General features: G+C 34.7%; 1 protein-coding gene across 1 annotated transcript in view; it reads left to right on the top strand.

Moving 5' to 3' along the window:
• The window catches only part of LRP1B (LDL receptor related protein 1B), a 568,332-nt gene that overhangs the window by 422,534 nt on the left and 128,924 nt on the right, over positions 1-16,874 (top strand). Inside the window, exons 46-52 of the mRNA XM_026852527.1 lie at positions 4,980-5,108; positions 7,598-7,717; positions 8,728-8,841; positions 9,039-9,188; positions 12,233-12,355; positions 14,159-14,278; positions 16,565-16,693. Coding sequence (XP_026708328.1) covers positions 4,980-5,108; positions 7,598-7,717; positions 8,728-8,841; positions 9,039-9,188; positions 12,233-12,355; positions 14,159-14,278; positions 16,565-16,693 — 885 coding nt within the window. The remainder of the gene's footprint in view (positions 1-4,979; positions 5,109-7,597; positions 7,718-8,727; positions 8,842-9,038; positions 9,189-12,232; positions 12,356-14,158; positions 14,279-16,564; positions 16,694-16,874) is intronic.

The raw sequence follows: 16,874 nt of genomic DNA, 5'->3' as shown, positions 1-16,874 counted from the left end.
TTTCAGAATGTATGGTCATCCATGAGAGATCACACTGTCCCTGTGCAGAGTTGAGGTTCATGAACATGAAGTATATGCTGATAATTTAGAAGGATGCAATATATGTACACACTCTGCACTCTTCCAGCTTTTCTAATAATTTGGAGAAAATCTCTTTGTTTGATGACATGACTGGAAAGCTTTGGGCTGTTTCCCTACGGATGACCCACATTCATAACGTGGAATGTGACTCTCTGCTTCTCTCCTCAACAAGTGTAGCTGGCTGGATTTAGAATGGAGGGGAAGCTGTGGGGGAAGCGGGTGGTGCCTTGCGTCTTTGTTAATGTCACTGTGTTAATAGCTCTCTGCCATAGTTAGAGACCACTTCCAAATTCCGGTGACTTATTGGACCTTTACCTCTGTGGGGCAGAAATCCCAACTCTTAGATAAATTCTCCACTTCTGTATTTATCTGCCCAGTGAGCCTGTTCTGCTGCTTCAGTTTCATAGCTTTGAACCATCTGCTTTCTCGAAATCAATTTTTTGTATTGTAACAATAGAAAGGCACTATGACATTCAGGAAAAATCACACTTAAGTTTTGTGTATGATTTATCAAGATTTCCCATCTTGCTACAAGATTAGACAGTTCAACTGCTTCAAATGCTTCTGTGGCAGACTGTTGCTCCTGAACAGCCTAACAAGGGGCTTCTCTTCTACCAGTACTGAGTCACTTTTAAAATACTGGTCTGTATATGCAGAGCTGTGTTGGTGTGAGATACGAGGAGAAGTAGTTCTTCACTGAAATACCCGTATTAGATATTCTCCATGCCTAGTCCTTTGCTAGTGGTTTATTTCAATCATGCCCCTGATATTTTTCATGCCTGAATGATATTAGGTTTTCCTGGTACATCTGAGTCAATAGTATTTTCATAACAAGAAAGAATAGTGTTGTTTAATTCAGTTCAATAAAAGCAAGAAGTGTGCTTCTGGTAAGGACAGTCTTATTCTCCCTCTTATCATATGCCTTTCACCAAGCATGGGAATTAGGCTTTTCTGGTTTTAGACCTAGTTTTGGTTGGATCAGTGAGCAGAGCTCATTCAACTCATTCAGCTGCAGGATCACTAGAGCCAGATAAAGAGAACTACTGAGAACAGAACTGTGATGAGGTAAAGGGTAGAATTAGACCTTTCAGTATTGATGTGAATGTAAATTGGCTCAAGGTATCCTTAGGGCTAGACCCCAGTCCTTTAGAATCAGATTCTTAGGCTTGGAATCTCAGCTACACAGTTTTGTGAGGAGGCTGTAATTAGTTTTATACCATACCAAGCTAATTGCTTGGTTATTGCATCTAAGATTTTAATCCTAAAACTGCTCTTGCCATAATTATTTTGGATCCATAGCCTTGCCTTTTGCTTAATTTCCTAAAATATTGCTATTAAATGAAATCAGATGCATACATTAATTATGCATATAATCAGTATAATCATACAGTAGCTACCAGCACGTCCCAAACAAATATGTGAATTGCTCCAGTTTTATTCTGCACGTTCACACACTTCATAGTTCACCTTCCACCTTTACTTTTGACTCACACATGCATGTTGTTAGTTGTGAAGCAAGTATTTACATAGTGCATTATGAGATCACTGAGATTTCACACACAAAAAAAAAACCAAACCAAAACAAAAAAAAAAAAACAAAACAAAACAAAAAACTGGTTCTGTAATTAAATATATGGATGTATGAGGGTTAAAACTCTGATCCTTCACAACAGGGCATATACAGCTGATCTAATGTCAAGGTAGGGTAATAAAGTAGTGTACAATTAAGCTGTATTACTTTACAGCTCATACTCAAAAACTGCTTTGTCTATCTGTAGAATTGAGATACAGTGAATTTTACAGTTGATTTGCCGTGACAAAGATTTCAATTTAAACTATAACAGTGTTTCAGTGTAGCAGACTTTTATTTTAGTATCAGAATCCAGTGATCAACTGCAATTGTGTGAACAGGAGTCTGAGTGTTAATGCTTCAAAGATATTAAGACATTACGACAAAAAGATATTTTCCACTACAGCCAAATGTTTCTGCTTCCTGCAGATGGAATATTACCACCAGACTTATATAATCACCTTATTTCACATTCCTCCACTGTCAAGTTTTACTGATTTTGATCATTTCAGAGACCTCTTGGAGTTCGAAAATTTCCTTTAATTCCATTGCCTACCAGTTTGTACTTGGTCTTGTGGGTCAGGTCTGTCACTTGCTCAGCTGACATTGAGATAGAGTATGGTAAAGTACAGGAATTTCTAAAGACTTAGAATTAACTGCCACCACCTTCTCTGAATCTGGCAAGGAATTTTTCCCTCATTGCTAGGCTGGCAAGAGCCTAATGGTTTTTTTTACTTCCTCACAGCAGGGCAGAAACCTCATGGGCTGATACAGAAGACAAGATCAATTTGTAACAGGTTGAAAGTTTTTCAATTCTTGGTTATTTCTATCATAAATATATTGGTTTCCTAGATTAATTAGAATCAGAGAAAATACAAAGAAGAGTTGGAATTCTTAATGTCTGGAGCAGTAAGGCGACAAATTTTTCAGTGATACTCATTTTACCTTCATTAAATATGATGGCCATTATTTATTTTATGTAGTGATTTAAACTCATTTCATGAATGCTATAAAAGTCCTGGTTTGTTTGGAGGTGGTAGAGAAAGATGGCTGCTGGCATCCCGAAGAGGTTGAGAAAAACACAACCAAGATATAAAACATAACTGCTATTAGGGTAGTAACAGGTCATAAGATACTACTTAGTAATAGGTATGATTTTTACATAACTATCATAATTACTGCTGAGATAGAGAAAGGTATCTTGCCTGCATCCATATGGTCTGTCTAGGGCTATATCAGATGAGTTACTGAAGTTGAACCTTAATTAAAGCACTTCTTTCTCACCTGTTTCTTTACCTTGTCAAGGCAGTGGAAGTGAAAGAGGTTCTGCAGTTAAATTCAGAGGTCCCATCATTTATTTTATAATATTATATGGCATTTCTATTTTCTAAAAGAATTAAAACTCTTCAAATTGCTATTAGGTAAAACCGTGTTTAAGTCCTCATCTAGACAATGATATAAGATTCCATCTTCTAAATCTTTGCAGGAAATGTTCATCTGAGTTATTAGTTAAAAGAGAGAAGAAAAAAAAAAAAAGACAGACATTAAACGTTGGGGTTGACTAGCACAGGAAGGATGGAAACAAGACAGACTATAGTTAAGCTGTGAGATCAAAAGTTTCTTTCTTTGTAACACAGTTGAAAGGGATGCTCAATAAAATTGAAAGTTAGCAATTCCAACCGAGAAAAGGAATTAACTGTCCTTTCAAAGTCTAATTAGACTATATAACTTACTTCCAGTCAAGATTCTTGAGACAAAGCTTCAAAGAGGGATTGGATTATTATATGGGTAATAAGACTACCCAGACTACTTATTCCTCATCAAAGAAACAGTTTTGAAAGGCATTAAAATGCTTTGTTTCTGAAAGTTGGGGTTTGAAGCAATCTCTCCAAGGTTTTCCACTTAGACTTAAGCTGTGTGCACATTATACTATACATACTTCTTTTTTCCCCATCTTTCTCTAAAGATTGCAGACTAACCTGCTCAAGTAGACAAACTACAAATGTAATTGAGACTGACTTTTCTTAAGATCTAAGTTTGTACAATGCTAAAAAATGGGGAAAGAGAGAGAAAAATAATTGCTGGGGTAAACTTGATTAAAATTTAAAGGACTACATAAATCATATTCAAGATCAGGTCTCACCTTGTCCTGAATCTGTATTTGCAGCACTCTTAAAATATTTTTCTTCATGTTTGAATCAAATTAAAAAAAAATGTTTTCTATTTATAGTGGCTTGACTTGTATATAGTAGATAGGGGTTCTTCCTGAATTTGCACTGAAGTAATTATGATGGAAACAAGAGAAAAGCATAATAATTAGGTATAATTTTCCTATCCTTCCTCTTGAGTTGCCCTATGTATTACTTCTTTCCCTAAAGTTCGATAATTTTGCTTAGAACCATACAGATGAAGCAAATGTACATACTGTCATAATGTTCATGATCAAATTGTTCTGTGTCAATTTTGTGGTACCTTTTTAGTTTCTAATTGAACTGATAGAAAATCTGTATGCAAGAGAAAGCAGGAGTAAAAAAATTAAATGTACATCTTATTCTCTTCTAAAATAGTAGATAAGACATCCACTCTGAGACGGCAAGAACACAAAAAATGTACATATCTAAATGATTTTTTTGATAATAATAAGTAGTGAGTAAAGTAGAAACAGCAGATTTTCTTCACTGGGTGTTAGGCTATATCTTCAATATTGGATGTAGTGCATTAATGCTGGTACCTGTGTACACACTGAGCAGCTGCACGGTGCCACAAACCAGAGCTGAGAGTTTAAATTAACTCCTAGGTAACGGTAAGTGTTTGCTTCTTGCTTTTGAATGTACTATGTTGACGAAATTTAATTTTTTTAAAACATCTATTAAGAAACGGTTGCATACAAGCTGGGGGTTGTGGAGAGGCATGTGTGGGTAGAGGATAGCTGAGCACAGTAGCTACAAAATCACCATCTTAATAGAATCACTGCCTTTCAGTTGCTTTGCTACATGTTCTTCGTGGATATTTGGCTATGTATTCTTCTTTTACAGACTCTCTCGCCTTGGTTTGGAATTCACCCGAACATAAAATTTCTGAAAATTATTTGCTATTTAAATATCAGTCCTCAATCCTGCATAATACCAACAAATTTCCAGAGAAGTACAGCAGTCTTCAGACCACCACTGTGTAGAAGCTTCTCAGTTCTGATGCCACAGTGGGGTTTTTTTGTACTTAGGTTCTCAAAACCGTGTAGGAGATATTTTAAATGCAGCCAACATCTTTCTCATTATCACTAAGTGTAAAAGCTATTAAAAAAGTATGTTTTAATATGTTTTATTTTTAGCTAAAAATTCTACTTGCAACATTTATTCTGAGTTTGAATGTGGAAATGGTGAATGCATTGATTACCAGCTGACTTGTGATGGCATTGCTCATTGTAAGGACAAGTCTGATGAGAAACTTTTCTACTGTGGTAAGTGTTTCCAGATGTTTCGCCTTCACGTTCTTATTTTGGTTATCCATTCTTATATTGATTCCTCTGTGACTTTTCTACTTATTCAAATCAATTGCTCACTGAGATCCACAAGAACACCAACTTGCGCATTAAAAAAACCCTGACATATGGATAGATTTGCTTATATCTGAACATATTTTCCTTGCAAGCGTGATGGATTAGCTGACATAATTAATAAAAGCATCTAAAATGTTCTCATATTTCTATCTCTAAAACAAAAATAAGTAAAAACACGAATATGTGTATTTTCAGCTTTAATGTATCAATTTTCATTTAGTTTTCCGTATTTGATAAGGTTTTCTTTGTGAGTAGAAAACATTAAAATGAAAGTATTATACAAAGATGGCTCATAGATATCTTTCCACCCAATTTTCTGTTTAAGTTTATATTATTTTTCTTTACACCAGTCTGTATCTTTCAACAAGTTAGAAGATGCAAGGGTGTCTACTCATTGCTTTCATATTTTTCCCAAGGGATTCTATCTTTCTCTGGGTTTTTTGCCCTAATAATCACTAAACTGGATCACTCCCAGGTGTTTTGTGTCCAACTGTGTTTGCCTGATGCAGTGTCTAAACCACTACTGTTCAAATAATTTTCCTAAATCACGGAGGCACCTTAGTTTGTTCAAGTATCCTGCACGTTAAGTTAAATTTCCTTGTTACCTGTGTCTGTGTAACCCTTGGCCTTTGTCTTGCTCTGTATATCCATATCAAAGCTTCTGTTTCTCATATGAACAGTTTCATGTAATTTCTAACCCACCCATTATGTTTATATCTGCCACCTCTACAGTTTAATTCCTGAAGTTCACCTCTACCATTTTGATAACTACAGTTGATACAGGAAAAAATGAAACACAATAAAAAAATAACACCAATAATCTGACTATAGCAACTGATACTATGACATTTTTTTCCTTCTTTGATCTTCAATTTGTGTCCCATTAGCATTCAGACTTCTGTGGGATAATTCCTTTGATCATGTCATGTAAAACTAACAATAACTTTCCATCAGATCATCTATATGTAGATAACTAAGGAGGTTGGTTTGTTCGAATCTGAAAAAAAGATATCACATCAGACAAGGAAATAAGAATCTGGAATATACAAAACACTGATAGTCACCAGGGGGCAAAGGGCCTTGAATTACAAGTGATGCCTTCAAAGCAATGAAAAGTAAATGACTTATGTCTGTGAATTCCTCCTTAGGTTTCATTTCTAAGTATGTGTTGATGTATTTGTATTTATGTATGCGTATTGCTTAAAAATACCAAAACCAAACCTACCAAAAAACCCACTCAGCTGTATTTTCAGATGGATTAAATCTCTTTGTCTCTACTGTTAATTTTAGACATTTATTTCATTCACAGTTCATGGAAGAAAGATAAAGGTCTCATACAGTTTCTTTGTTAGGAGAGGAGAGTAGGTTGAAGGAATAGAGAGAAAGTCATCTGGGAACAGATAAGAAAGTTGTAGCTGGTGAGGAATCTTACGATACTCTTTCTTATCATTCCAGAGAAGTTGTCTTACATGTCAGTAGTCAGGTTTACCGAGCTGCTAAAACTATTTTGTATTTTATTCTACAATACTGAAAAAATACAAATGCAAGATCCAACCGTTTGTCTTTCCATGGATTTGTCTTTCCATGGATTTGCCACATAATTTTGTGAATGTTAATTTGTAGTGTGACAGTGTACATTTTGCCTGATTTAAATCAACCATATTGAACTTTTAGCTACACATTGGAAATAGCAGGAAGAACTGTGGTTCTGTCATGCACTAGGTCATATACCCTGTCTTGTTTTCTGAATCTGATAAAGTACAGGATGCTGGACTCATTATTATTAACTAATCCAGTGAATATTATTTATTATTATAGTGGCATGACTTTCACAATGGTTAGGGCTTCAGTAAATAATTCCCGAATTTTTAGACATAACATCTGTAAAGTTCATTCTTCAATACTGTACTTACCTGAGCAGAACACTTGCAGTACTGGCATTCAGAAATCCAGAAACTTTTCTGCAGATATTTTTTGTTATATTACTCTCCATTTATTCCTAATTTGGTTTAGTGCAAATGTGGCATGTTTCATTCCATATGATACAATTATTGATTCTATATGCAAACATAGTCACATGCCAGACAAAAATGTGTCAAAACAAATGCATTTAAAGCACATGGGCTTTGTATACCACAAGAGAATGAAAACTGGGAATTAGGCTTTCCTTTTTTGTCATTCTTTCATTCTTTCTCATCGTGCTTTCATTATTCATTCATTATCTGTTTATCCATCCAAGTTTTTCTGCTGGACAAAAAGTGAACAATTTCCGAAGTTTTTCTTATAGGTTCAAATGCATTTTCATTTAAAATGTTTGTCTGGTTTTAATGTAAAGCTATTTTTATTATATATCAAGCATCTAAATTATGTGCTTGTACTTAACCTTCCAGAAAACAGAGGGTGTCGGAAGGGTTTCAAGCCGTGTTCTAATCGTCGCTGTGTTTCAAGTAACAAAGTGTGTGATGGTGCGAATGACTGTGGTGACAACTCTGATGAATTTGACTGTAAAGGTAAATGAGAGTTACTTCCAAGGTGATTTTGGAATATTACTCTGAAAATACTTAGTATGTAACTAGAATTAGCTATAAAATGCATGTAACTTCATGGAATTACAAGTGCTGGGATCTGTTTTGTTGGAATTTAAAAACAAGCAGGTGCACGCTGGTTTGTTTGATAAAGCATATGTTAGGACTGATATGAAGTCCTCTAGGAGAGTGATTTTGGCTGTGGAAAACTCCAAAAGTACAGTTGCTGATTCTTCTGTGGAATAATAACTGAGAAGGTATCTTTACTCCAGACAGAAGTGTTGAAAGATGGGTAATTTCTTCTCTGCATCTGCTGCACTGTTTCTCCTTTGAAGTAGCTAGTATTCTATTTCTTTGCTTCTCAGATGCATGGCAGTGTCTCTGTCCTTTGCAAAACTCACTAGAATTGTTCCCCTTTTTATATCAGAATTGTTTTTCTTTTTATGTCTTAAAAAATGAATATATCTGCTTCACCCAATGAATAAAAACTAGCTAGCAGACAACACAAATCCTTAGCTACAAATAGAAAGTTTGGAGGGGAAATTATTCTGCAATATATAGCTAAAAATCTATGTAGCTGTAGTAACTAGCATTTTTTTTAAAGCACTGCATGATTTTTAATCATTTAGCTGAATATGAGTAGAGAAATGAGTAAGGCAGAAACCCCAACCCGTTATTACGTGCAAGAAATCTGAGAGATTCGTAGATGGTCCTGAAAATACTTCCTCCTTCCTCACATGATTATCTCAAATTGAGTTGAACTTTCTAGAGACACTTTTAGACTCAAAAAACAAATATAAAAATCCAAAACGTACACTTTCAAGTTTATTAGATTTTATATTTCTACTGTTTTTTAGCTATGGAAGGTACAGCGTGTCCTGAATGCCTAATTCTGAAAGGTATAAGGTTTAAACATATAATATAATACATATAATATGCATCTGAAGGCTCTGTTTAGTACACAAATTTACATCTTTTATAACCATATGTTACAGATTCAACGTGTGCTTCAACAGAATTCCGTTGTGCAGATGGGATTTGCATTGGAAAATCAGCACAGTGCAACCAGATCATTGATTGTGCAGATGCTTCAGATGAAAAGAACTGTAGTAAGTTTGTGTTTGTGCTTCATCGCAGCATCTGTTCCGTGATAATTCCTTGTTATATTGCAGTTAATTCATAGTCATTACTAGCTGGATACTGGCAGCTGCATGGTCTGCACAAACTCAAGATAGACCTGAAAACCAGCCTATAAGTGTCTCAATTTGAATTAGGTGTGATACAGTAATTTACTGTCTCTTTCCAGATAATACAAACTGTGCTTACTTCTATAAACTTGGAATAAAATCTTCAGGATTTATTAGCTGTAATTCAACTTCACTTTGTATACTGCCAGAATGGATATGTGATGGATCTAATGACTGTGGAGATTATACAGATGAACTAAAATGCCCAGGTAACTGTGAAAAATAAAGAAAAAAAAAAATTTACTTTTATTTAAAGTATATTCCTTTATTTCCGGTTCTTTTTTTAAATTGTGTTGCAATATGTTTAATCAGTCAATACTGTTTTATTTAATACAGAGATTAATATAATGCTGAATGCAGGTTTTTTCACCAGTCTTTAGTTTGTGTTACATTAGAGCATTCAAATGATTACAAATTACTGCTACATTTCTCTGAAGAAAACTATAATGTCGAGCTTTCCATTTCCTCCAGGTTAGGTCTGTCATTAATCATTTTTATTTAAGTAAAACATGAGTCATTAAAATGTCAGGCTCATCAAGCATCAGCGCAATCACTCAGGAACTTTTATTAGCGACTGCTTTAGTGGATGGTATTTCTTTTCTTGCTTACTTTTTTTACTTTCTCTTTTATTTTGTTGAGGCACTTGGGATAGGCTGCCAGGGTACAATCCAGGGTTATTGCTTTTGTGATTATTCTGGTTTTCAGCCAGTACAAAGCGATCATGGTACACTTGAGTTCCAGTCCAAGGGCTGAGGTTATTTCTGTTATATTTAGTGTTAACCAAAGAATTATTCACAATATTAAATTCTCACATAATTAAGATATTTATGTGTTTGCTCCTTTATTATCCAGAAGCCCTCATTTAAGTTTGAGAATATTAAGTACAATATGTAAGCATACCTATAAATAAAGAAGTGATAAACTGTATTTAAAAGGAGACTACTTTAATGAGCACAGGTTCATTGATAACAAATCTGTAGTATTAGGCCAATCATAGGAAATTCTCCTCAAACTGAAGACAGTGAACTAGTGAAGAAAGTCTGGGGATGTCAGCCTGTATCTCCTTTCCTGCAGCTTGAGCTCATATATAAAAATCTATAAAATCAAAAAATAGTAGTATTTGCTCATTACTTTTACTAGCATACTCCAGAACCTTATTCATTCTTTTAATTTCTAGTCTACATTTGTTCCAGTTTATACCTGTCCTTATGCTGAGAAGGACCTTGTGGTCCTTCAGTAATCATACCCTCACGCTTCATATCCGATGACAAATAAGATGAGGCATTTTTGTATTCCTGCTTTGAAGATGGGGATATCTGTCTGTGTCATCTTGCTCATCTCAACCTCCATTGCTCTTGAATATACCAGATCAGTGTCCAGTATAGCACACAGTCTTACTTTTGCCTTGTATCAGTGCAAATAAATTTCAGGGTTTTTTAAGCGTTGTTTTCATATCTGACTCATGCTGGATTGTAATTTTTCTCCTGTGACCAATATATTTCTTTCTTCTAAGAATTGGTATTTAGTAAAAAAAAAAATGTTTACTAATTTGTAAAAATACAGCTTTTCATTTTATGTTGTTAAATACCATCCAATTTTTGCCTAGTAGTTAATATAATCTGATTATTCCTATTTAGTATTCTGATTTTCTCTGTGATAATCTCACCGTGTCACCAGAAGCTTCTATTAAAATTCTCAGATATTTTGGGCCAACTTTTGTTGATGAAAATATTACCAAGGGTCCAGAAGGAACCTAGAACGTTAGCACTAATGTCAATCAACCTTAAGATTAGGAATTTTCATCCTTCCTATAAACCAGATGCATATTAAATTATAATCTCCATTCTAATCTCCATATTCTCCAGGTTATCTATTAATTCTTTGGAATTTCTATGCATAATGCTGCATGGAGCTCAAAATAGCTTAGATTTGCTCTATTTCCTTGGTCTATAGGGTGTTTTTTCCTTACCGAAGAAGATATTGAGGGCAGTGTGGTATAACTTCAGTAAACTAATGTTGCATAAGTGAACTAATGTTGCATTTTATTCCATCGTCCATTTATTTATATTATTTTATTCTGTCTTTCAAATGTGTGCCAAAAAGTTCCATCATTTTAATGTGTGACTAATTGCCTGGATCATTCCTCCCCTTACTTGGAAGCAAAACCATTCCCTTTCAACCTGTATGTGATTTCCTTCGCCATTTCATTCAAAACCGACCAACTTTGGCACATTAAGTTTTTGAGTGTTGTTTCTATTATGAATATGATAATTCCCATTAACAGTCTTTGTTCAGTGTCATCATTCTTACAGATAATTAAGGCAAAAAATTCATTTAGTGGTGGCTTTTTCTTAGACAGTCTTTAACATCTACTAGTCATCATAGACATCCCACTTCTGTCTTCTTTTTTTCTATTCATGCTGCTGTAGGAGCCATAAATAATGATAACTTTATTTTAGAGAGGGAGGGGTGGAAAAAACAAATCCAGTGCATATAACCCAAATACATTAAGGAAGTAATAGAAGCCTTGGCAGAGAGCTTTAGTGATCTCCAGTGCTTGAAACTAGTTGTATTGCCTCACTTTTCCCAGGCAAAAAACTTTCTTGAGGTTTTGAAAAGAACCTGTGCCACTCATTAAACTAATATGTGTGTTTATGCCATTAAACTAAGTATATGCTATGTTTTCTTTCCTCACATCTGTTTTCTAAGCCTCCATAAAAATAAAATCTTAAACGTCTTCCACGCTCTACAAAGGAAAAAGGCAAGGAAAATTTGAGACAAAGTCTCAATCTCCGGCTCCAACATCACTGGTACAGCTCCAGTTAGTCAGTGCATACATCAGATTTGTAGCTTATCCCAGGGAATGTGACAAAAATACTGCCACACTTAGGTTACCTTGTAGATGACAGCAGATAGATCGGAAGGGCAGTTTCTTCAGCTGGTGTAAAACAACAAGCAATGTTGATCTACTTGAGCTCAGAACCTGTTAACTGAACTACTTTCCTCTGTAGGTCCATTTAATTTAGTTTTAAGCTGTTATCTGTTTCTTCTCTAAATAAATGAAGTATTTCAACTCCCTAAACTACTTAGCTATCACTATTTTCTAATTTGCCTGAACGCAATTTTTTTTTTTGCATTTTTAGCCATAAACACTTTGTTGTCCATTAGTATTCAGAAATTTAGCAGAAATGTAATAGCCTCCTAATCATACTAGTAGAGACCATTTTACATTACATTCTTTATTTTATCACAGTTCAAAACAAACCCACATGTGAAGAAAATTATTTTGGTTGTCCTAGTGGAAGATGTATTCTGACCACCTGGCTTTGTGATGGGCAGAAAGACTGTGAGGATGGAGTAGATGAATTGCACTGTGGTGAGCACTTTATCTTATTTATATTTCTGTAATCACTAATGCACTTTGAAGACAGAAAAAGTGTGCATTTATATCTCAGAGATTGATCTAGATCTATTTAAGAGGGTCTTGAATATCATATTTTCAGATTCAAGTCTCTAATACTTCATGCTGCCAGTATCTTAAACCCTATCTCATGCCAGAAAGAAAGCCCTATCAAAATTTTTTTCTTCTTTATACATGTTTGTATACAGACTTTTTTTTTGCTTTAATATTTAATAATTTCACTAACTCTTCATAATTTCTCATTAGGACTTTGTATAGATATAATCAGTTTCTATCAGTGCCTTCACTCCAACAGGAAGTTACCAAAATATACTTTATGACATAAAAATAGACATTTCTTTGCATGAGAGGCCATACAGGTATAATAATTTAAAGTAACAACAAAACTGATGTGAATAAAATGCAGCATTAACTGTGAACCAGGTTGAGGGTCCATTCAGTCTCAGATCTTCTAAGATTCTTACACTCTACCTAACTGAGGAGCAATGTAGGTTGGTTTTTATCATAGTAAGAGCTGGTCTTCTAAATTAAATTTGTATGGATTAACTAAATGGATTACTTCTATAATTATATTGTAATAGAGCAGAAGAAAGTGGTATGAAGTTTTACCATCCCCTATTTAAACAAAACCTGAAATTTGTAAATTTTTTTTTTTTTTTTTTGCTTTACCACTTAACAGGGTTGAAAGTTACCCATTAATCTCTTCATGACCCAGTTTCCATTAACATACTTCCATGTTTGGTTTGCAGTTTACATTGTGTATATACATCTTATAACTTCAGAATTAGGAACTTGTGTGCACCGTGAAAATGGGAAGATTTTGTGTTGAAAAATTCGGCGTTTACGTTTACAGGTTTTATTACACCTGTGTACTTATATGCGATATTGTAAAACCTATTAGCCGATTTTTGGGGAGAGAGGGAAGGAGGTTTAGTCAATTTGTTCCCTACTTACTAATGTTACCCATTTTAAGGTACTTGTTACAATACTTCTTTTAAATTCAGATTTCATTACTTAAAATTCTTTTTATAGTTAATATTAAAATCTGCTGTTATCTGTTAGAACACATTTTATTCTTGAAGTCTGGGAAAAGTGGAGGATTTGAGGTTTTCATAAAGATCATAATAATAGCATTTATTTCAAAGAGTTGTTCAGAGTGGTTTTGAAATGCTGAAGCATGCCATCATTTTCAATGTATACAAAAGTGTAAATGGAACAACAGAAGCAACAACAACACACACAGCAGTTTTTCTTGTGAAACAAAAGAACGTGAAATCTTTTCAAGATGGAGTTAAATACCACAACACCAAGGGGAAGGCTGTGTTGGAAACTTTGCACTGTTGTCTCTGCCCTACTACCATGATAAGCAGTTCACTATAGTTTTAATATCCCTGTGATTTAATATCCATGAACCACACTTGCGGTTTTAATATGTTTGTCCTCATCCGACTAGCAAAATGTTTACAAATATTTTTACAAATGCTTACAAATGTTTTATTATTTATTTATTTATAATTTTTATTATTCTTATTTATTTATATATTTTTATAAATGTATTGGTGAATGCAAACTCTTAGGCAAACTGGAAACATCTTGAATGCCAAGATTTAGGATTGCACTGGGTTTGAGTGTTTTAATACTCAAAAGTTGGGAGGACAGAAGGGAGCAGCATGGAGATTCCCTAAACTGTGCTAGAAAACAGAGGGAGCACAGTGCTGTTGTGAACCTAACAAATGCAGTGGCTGGTGTCGTTCCTAGATTCGTCTTGTTCATGGAATCAATTTGCTTGCTCCGCAAACAAATGCATCTCTAAGCAATGGACTTGTGATGGTGAGGATGATTGTGGAGATGGTTTAGATGAGAGTGATGATATTTGTGGTAAGTAGAATAATTTTAACTCTCTATTGTGTATTGCCATATATACTGAAAGAGACCGAGTGATCCAACAAGGTGGTGAAAACGGGAACAAGTGCAGCATCTCCAAAGAGCACGTGGTTTAAGAATAGGGTATTAGAGGATATCCTGCCCCAGCCCCCTCCAACCAGCAACTAGATACCTTTATGGGAACTGTATGACTTGTGTGTAGTCTATCAATGAATGGCACACCAGCATGGGCAAAAGGAGAGCCAAACTTTCCTCCCATTCTCACCCTTGAGGTAAAACCCTGGTGTTGCTATTTGCTTTTTACATTTCAGTGGTAGGTACTTGAAGACTATAAATCTGTTTTGTTTGTATGTTTGTTTTCTCCCCAGCTCTTTCTCCTATTCCATTTAAAATTTTGTACATATAGTCATAAGCATTACTGCATAATATTCCTCTCAAATTTCCAAACCCTTCAAATTGCATAAGGAGTTGATAACTTTCATTCTGGCGCTCAGTTGACTGGAAATGTGTTAGTGTATTCTTTTCATAAGAAAATCACATTGTGTCAGGTCACACTATCACAAGTTAATGATATCTTGTACATTGGTTCCATCCTTATCTATGCTGAATTTTAAGATTTTATATTTAAAATTTCAACTTTTAACTTTTAAAAATTTGTTCATTTTCAAAAATCCTCTTAAATTTTATTCAACAAAGAGCATTTTATTCTATATTTCATGTGTAAACAGTAAAATATTGTTGATAACTTTACTGGAAGTGCTAAGTAGAGAGAGAAGATATCTCTTCAGCCTGTGTTCAGAGTTGTGCTTTTTTAAAGTAGTTGCTTAATCAAACACAGATGTAAAAATGCCAGCAAATGAAAAGGACAAAGGTGAAAATTATGCTGTACTAATATGGCAAAATATGAATGAATTACTACATTAACTTCAAGTTGATGTTTTTTTCATGGTATTCGGGTCATGCTGAGAACTGGTGAGTTGGAGGCAATGTCTGTATGAAAGGGAAGATTTCTCTCTGCCTCTCTCCCCTAGGAAAAGGAGGAGGTGTGAAATGAGAAGACAAACACCTTGTCTGGGACTCCTGTAGAACAATGTGAAACCCTAAGAAACTCCAAGGCCTGAAGCTTAGTAGGAAACTTAGAGCAGAAAATAGAAAAAGGGAGAGGAAAACAAAGGCCAGCAAATTGCAAAGTGTCACTGCAACATGACTTTTTTTTTTTTTTTTTAATAGGTTGTTCAGTATTACTTCTTTTGATATCTTGATTTGAAATACATTGTAGATCTCTTATTAGAAGAAAGCCCACCAATAAATTTGTGGGCCATCTCCTGAAGAGGGAAAAGTCCACATCAGTTATGAAGAGGGGAGAGTTAAGACTGTATTCCTCCTTAGGAACAAAGGGCAGATCTGAATTGCAGGAATAAGAGAGAGATCAAGATGACTTCAGATTTTTACAGTCTTAAAAAATCAATATTTATTTAACATTGAAGTTTGACTTCAGAAGTATCAAAAGATGGCGAATGAGTATAAGAAAACAAAGGCTGTCTCTCTTGCATAACTAGTACAAAAAGTCAGTTTTTAATTTTTTTTTTTAAATATTTTATTCATTTGTAATTAAAATTGGGAGAAAATACAGTCTCCTTTTTAGTGAAGTATATTTAACTTATCTAAGAGAATACCTTAAGTGATGCATTGCTCAAAAGTTTACTTCCAAACAGAGTAAGTAAGATTAATCCTAGGTTATAATCTTATCTGGAGAAAAGCCTTTTAAGAAAAATAAAAAACTAGTCAAATAAACAGTATGCTGAGTTACTTGCATTAGAACTGTCATATATTTTCTTACTCCCACCACTATTGTACTTGGTACACATTGTTATCTTCTACATGAGGCTGATTCCTGCAAGTTTTGAATACCTTTAGCGTCATGGTGTAGAGTATAATGAGTGAGGATTATGTGGTTTACAAGATTAGTTATTTGTTCGGTCAGTCCAAACATGCAGTCAAACATAAACACCAAAATTGGTTTAAAAAGTTATTCTGCGGGATAGTTTTCATGAAGTATGGTACATTAAATTTCCTTGCAGAAAATTAAGAGACTGAATAAACAAAAAGAAAGGAAGTAGCAGCAGATAGTCAAAATGTTACTGTAAAATATAGTCTTAGCCATTATGTTTATCATACTGCTTTGTTTTAAAATAAAAACCCCTTACTCAGTCATTACCCGTTAGCTTAAAAAAAAGTAACTTAGAACATTTTCAAGACTCACCTGTAATGTTTTTCCAGGTTCAGTGACCTGTGCAGCAGACACGTTCAGTTGCTTAGGCTCCCATGCCTGTGTTCCCCAACACTGGCTTTGTGACGGCGAAAGAGACTGTCCTAACGGAAGTGACGAGCTGTCGACAGCGGGCTGTGGTACGTTTGCATGTTAAAAATGTATTTCTCTTCATGGAACTTCTGCCTTTACAATATCCAGATGCTGTATGTGTCTGTAGTATCGTATCCTTGTATCATCAAGATTGTTAGTAAAGCTCGTTGGACCACATGTGAGTGTACACACTGGGATCCTTCAGTGCTTTAATCAGCCCAACATCTT

The sequence above is a fragment of the Athene cunicularia genome (assembly GCF_003259725.1).
Source record: "Athene cunicularia isolate RWA chromosome 7 unlocalized genomic scaffold, athCun1 chr7_part1, whole genome shotgun sequence".
NCBI lineage: Eukaryota > Metazoa > Chordata > Aves > Strigiformes > Strigidae > Athene > Athene cunicularia.
This window is presented reverse-complemented; position numbering and strand designations above follow the sequence as displayed.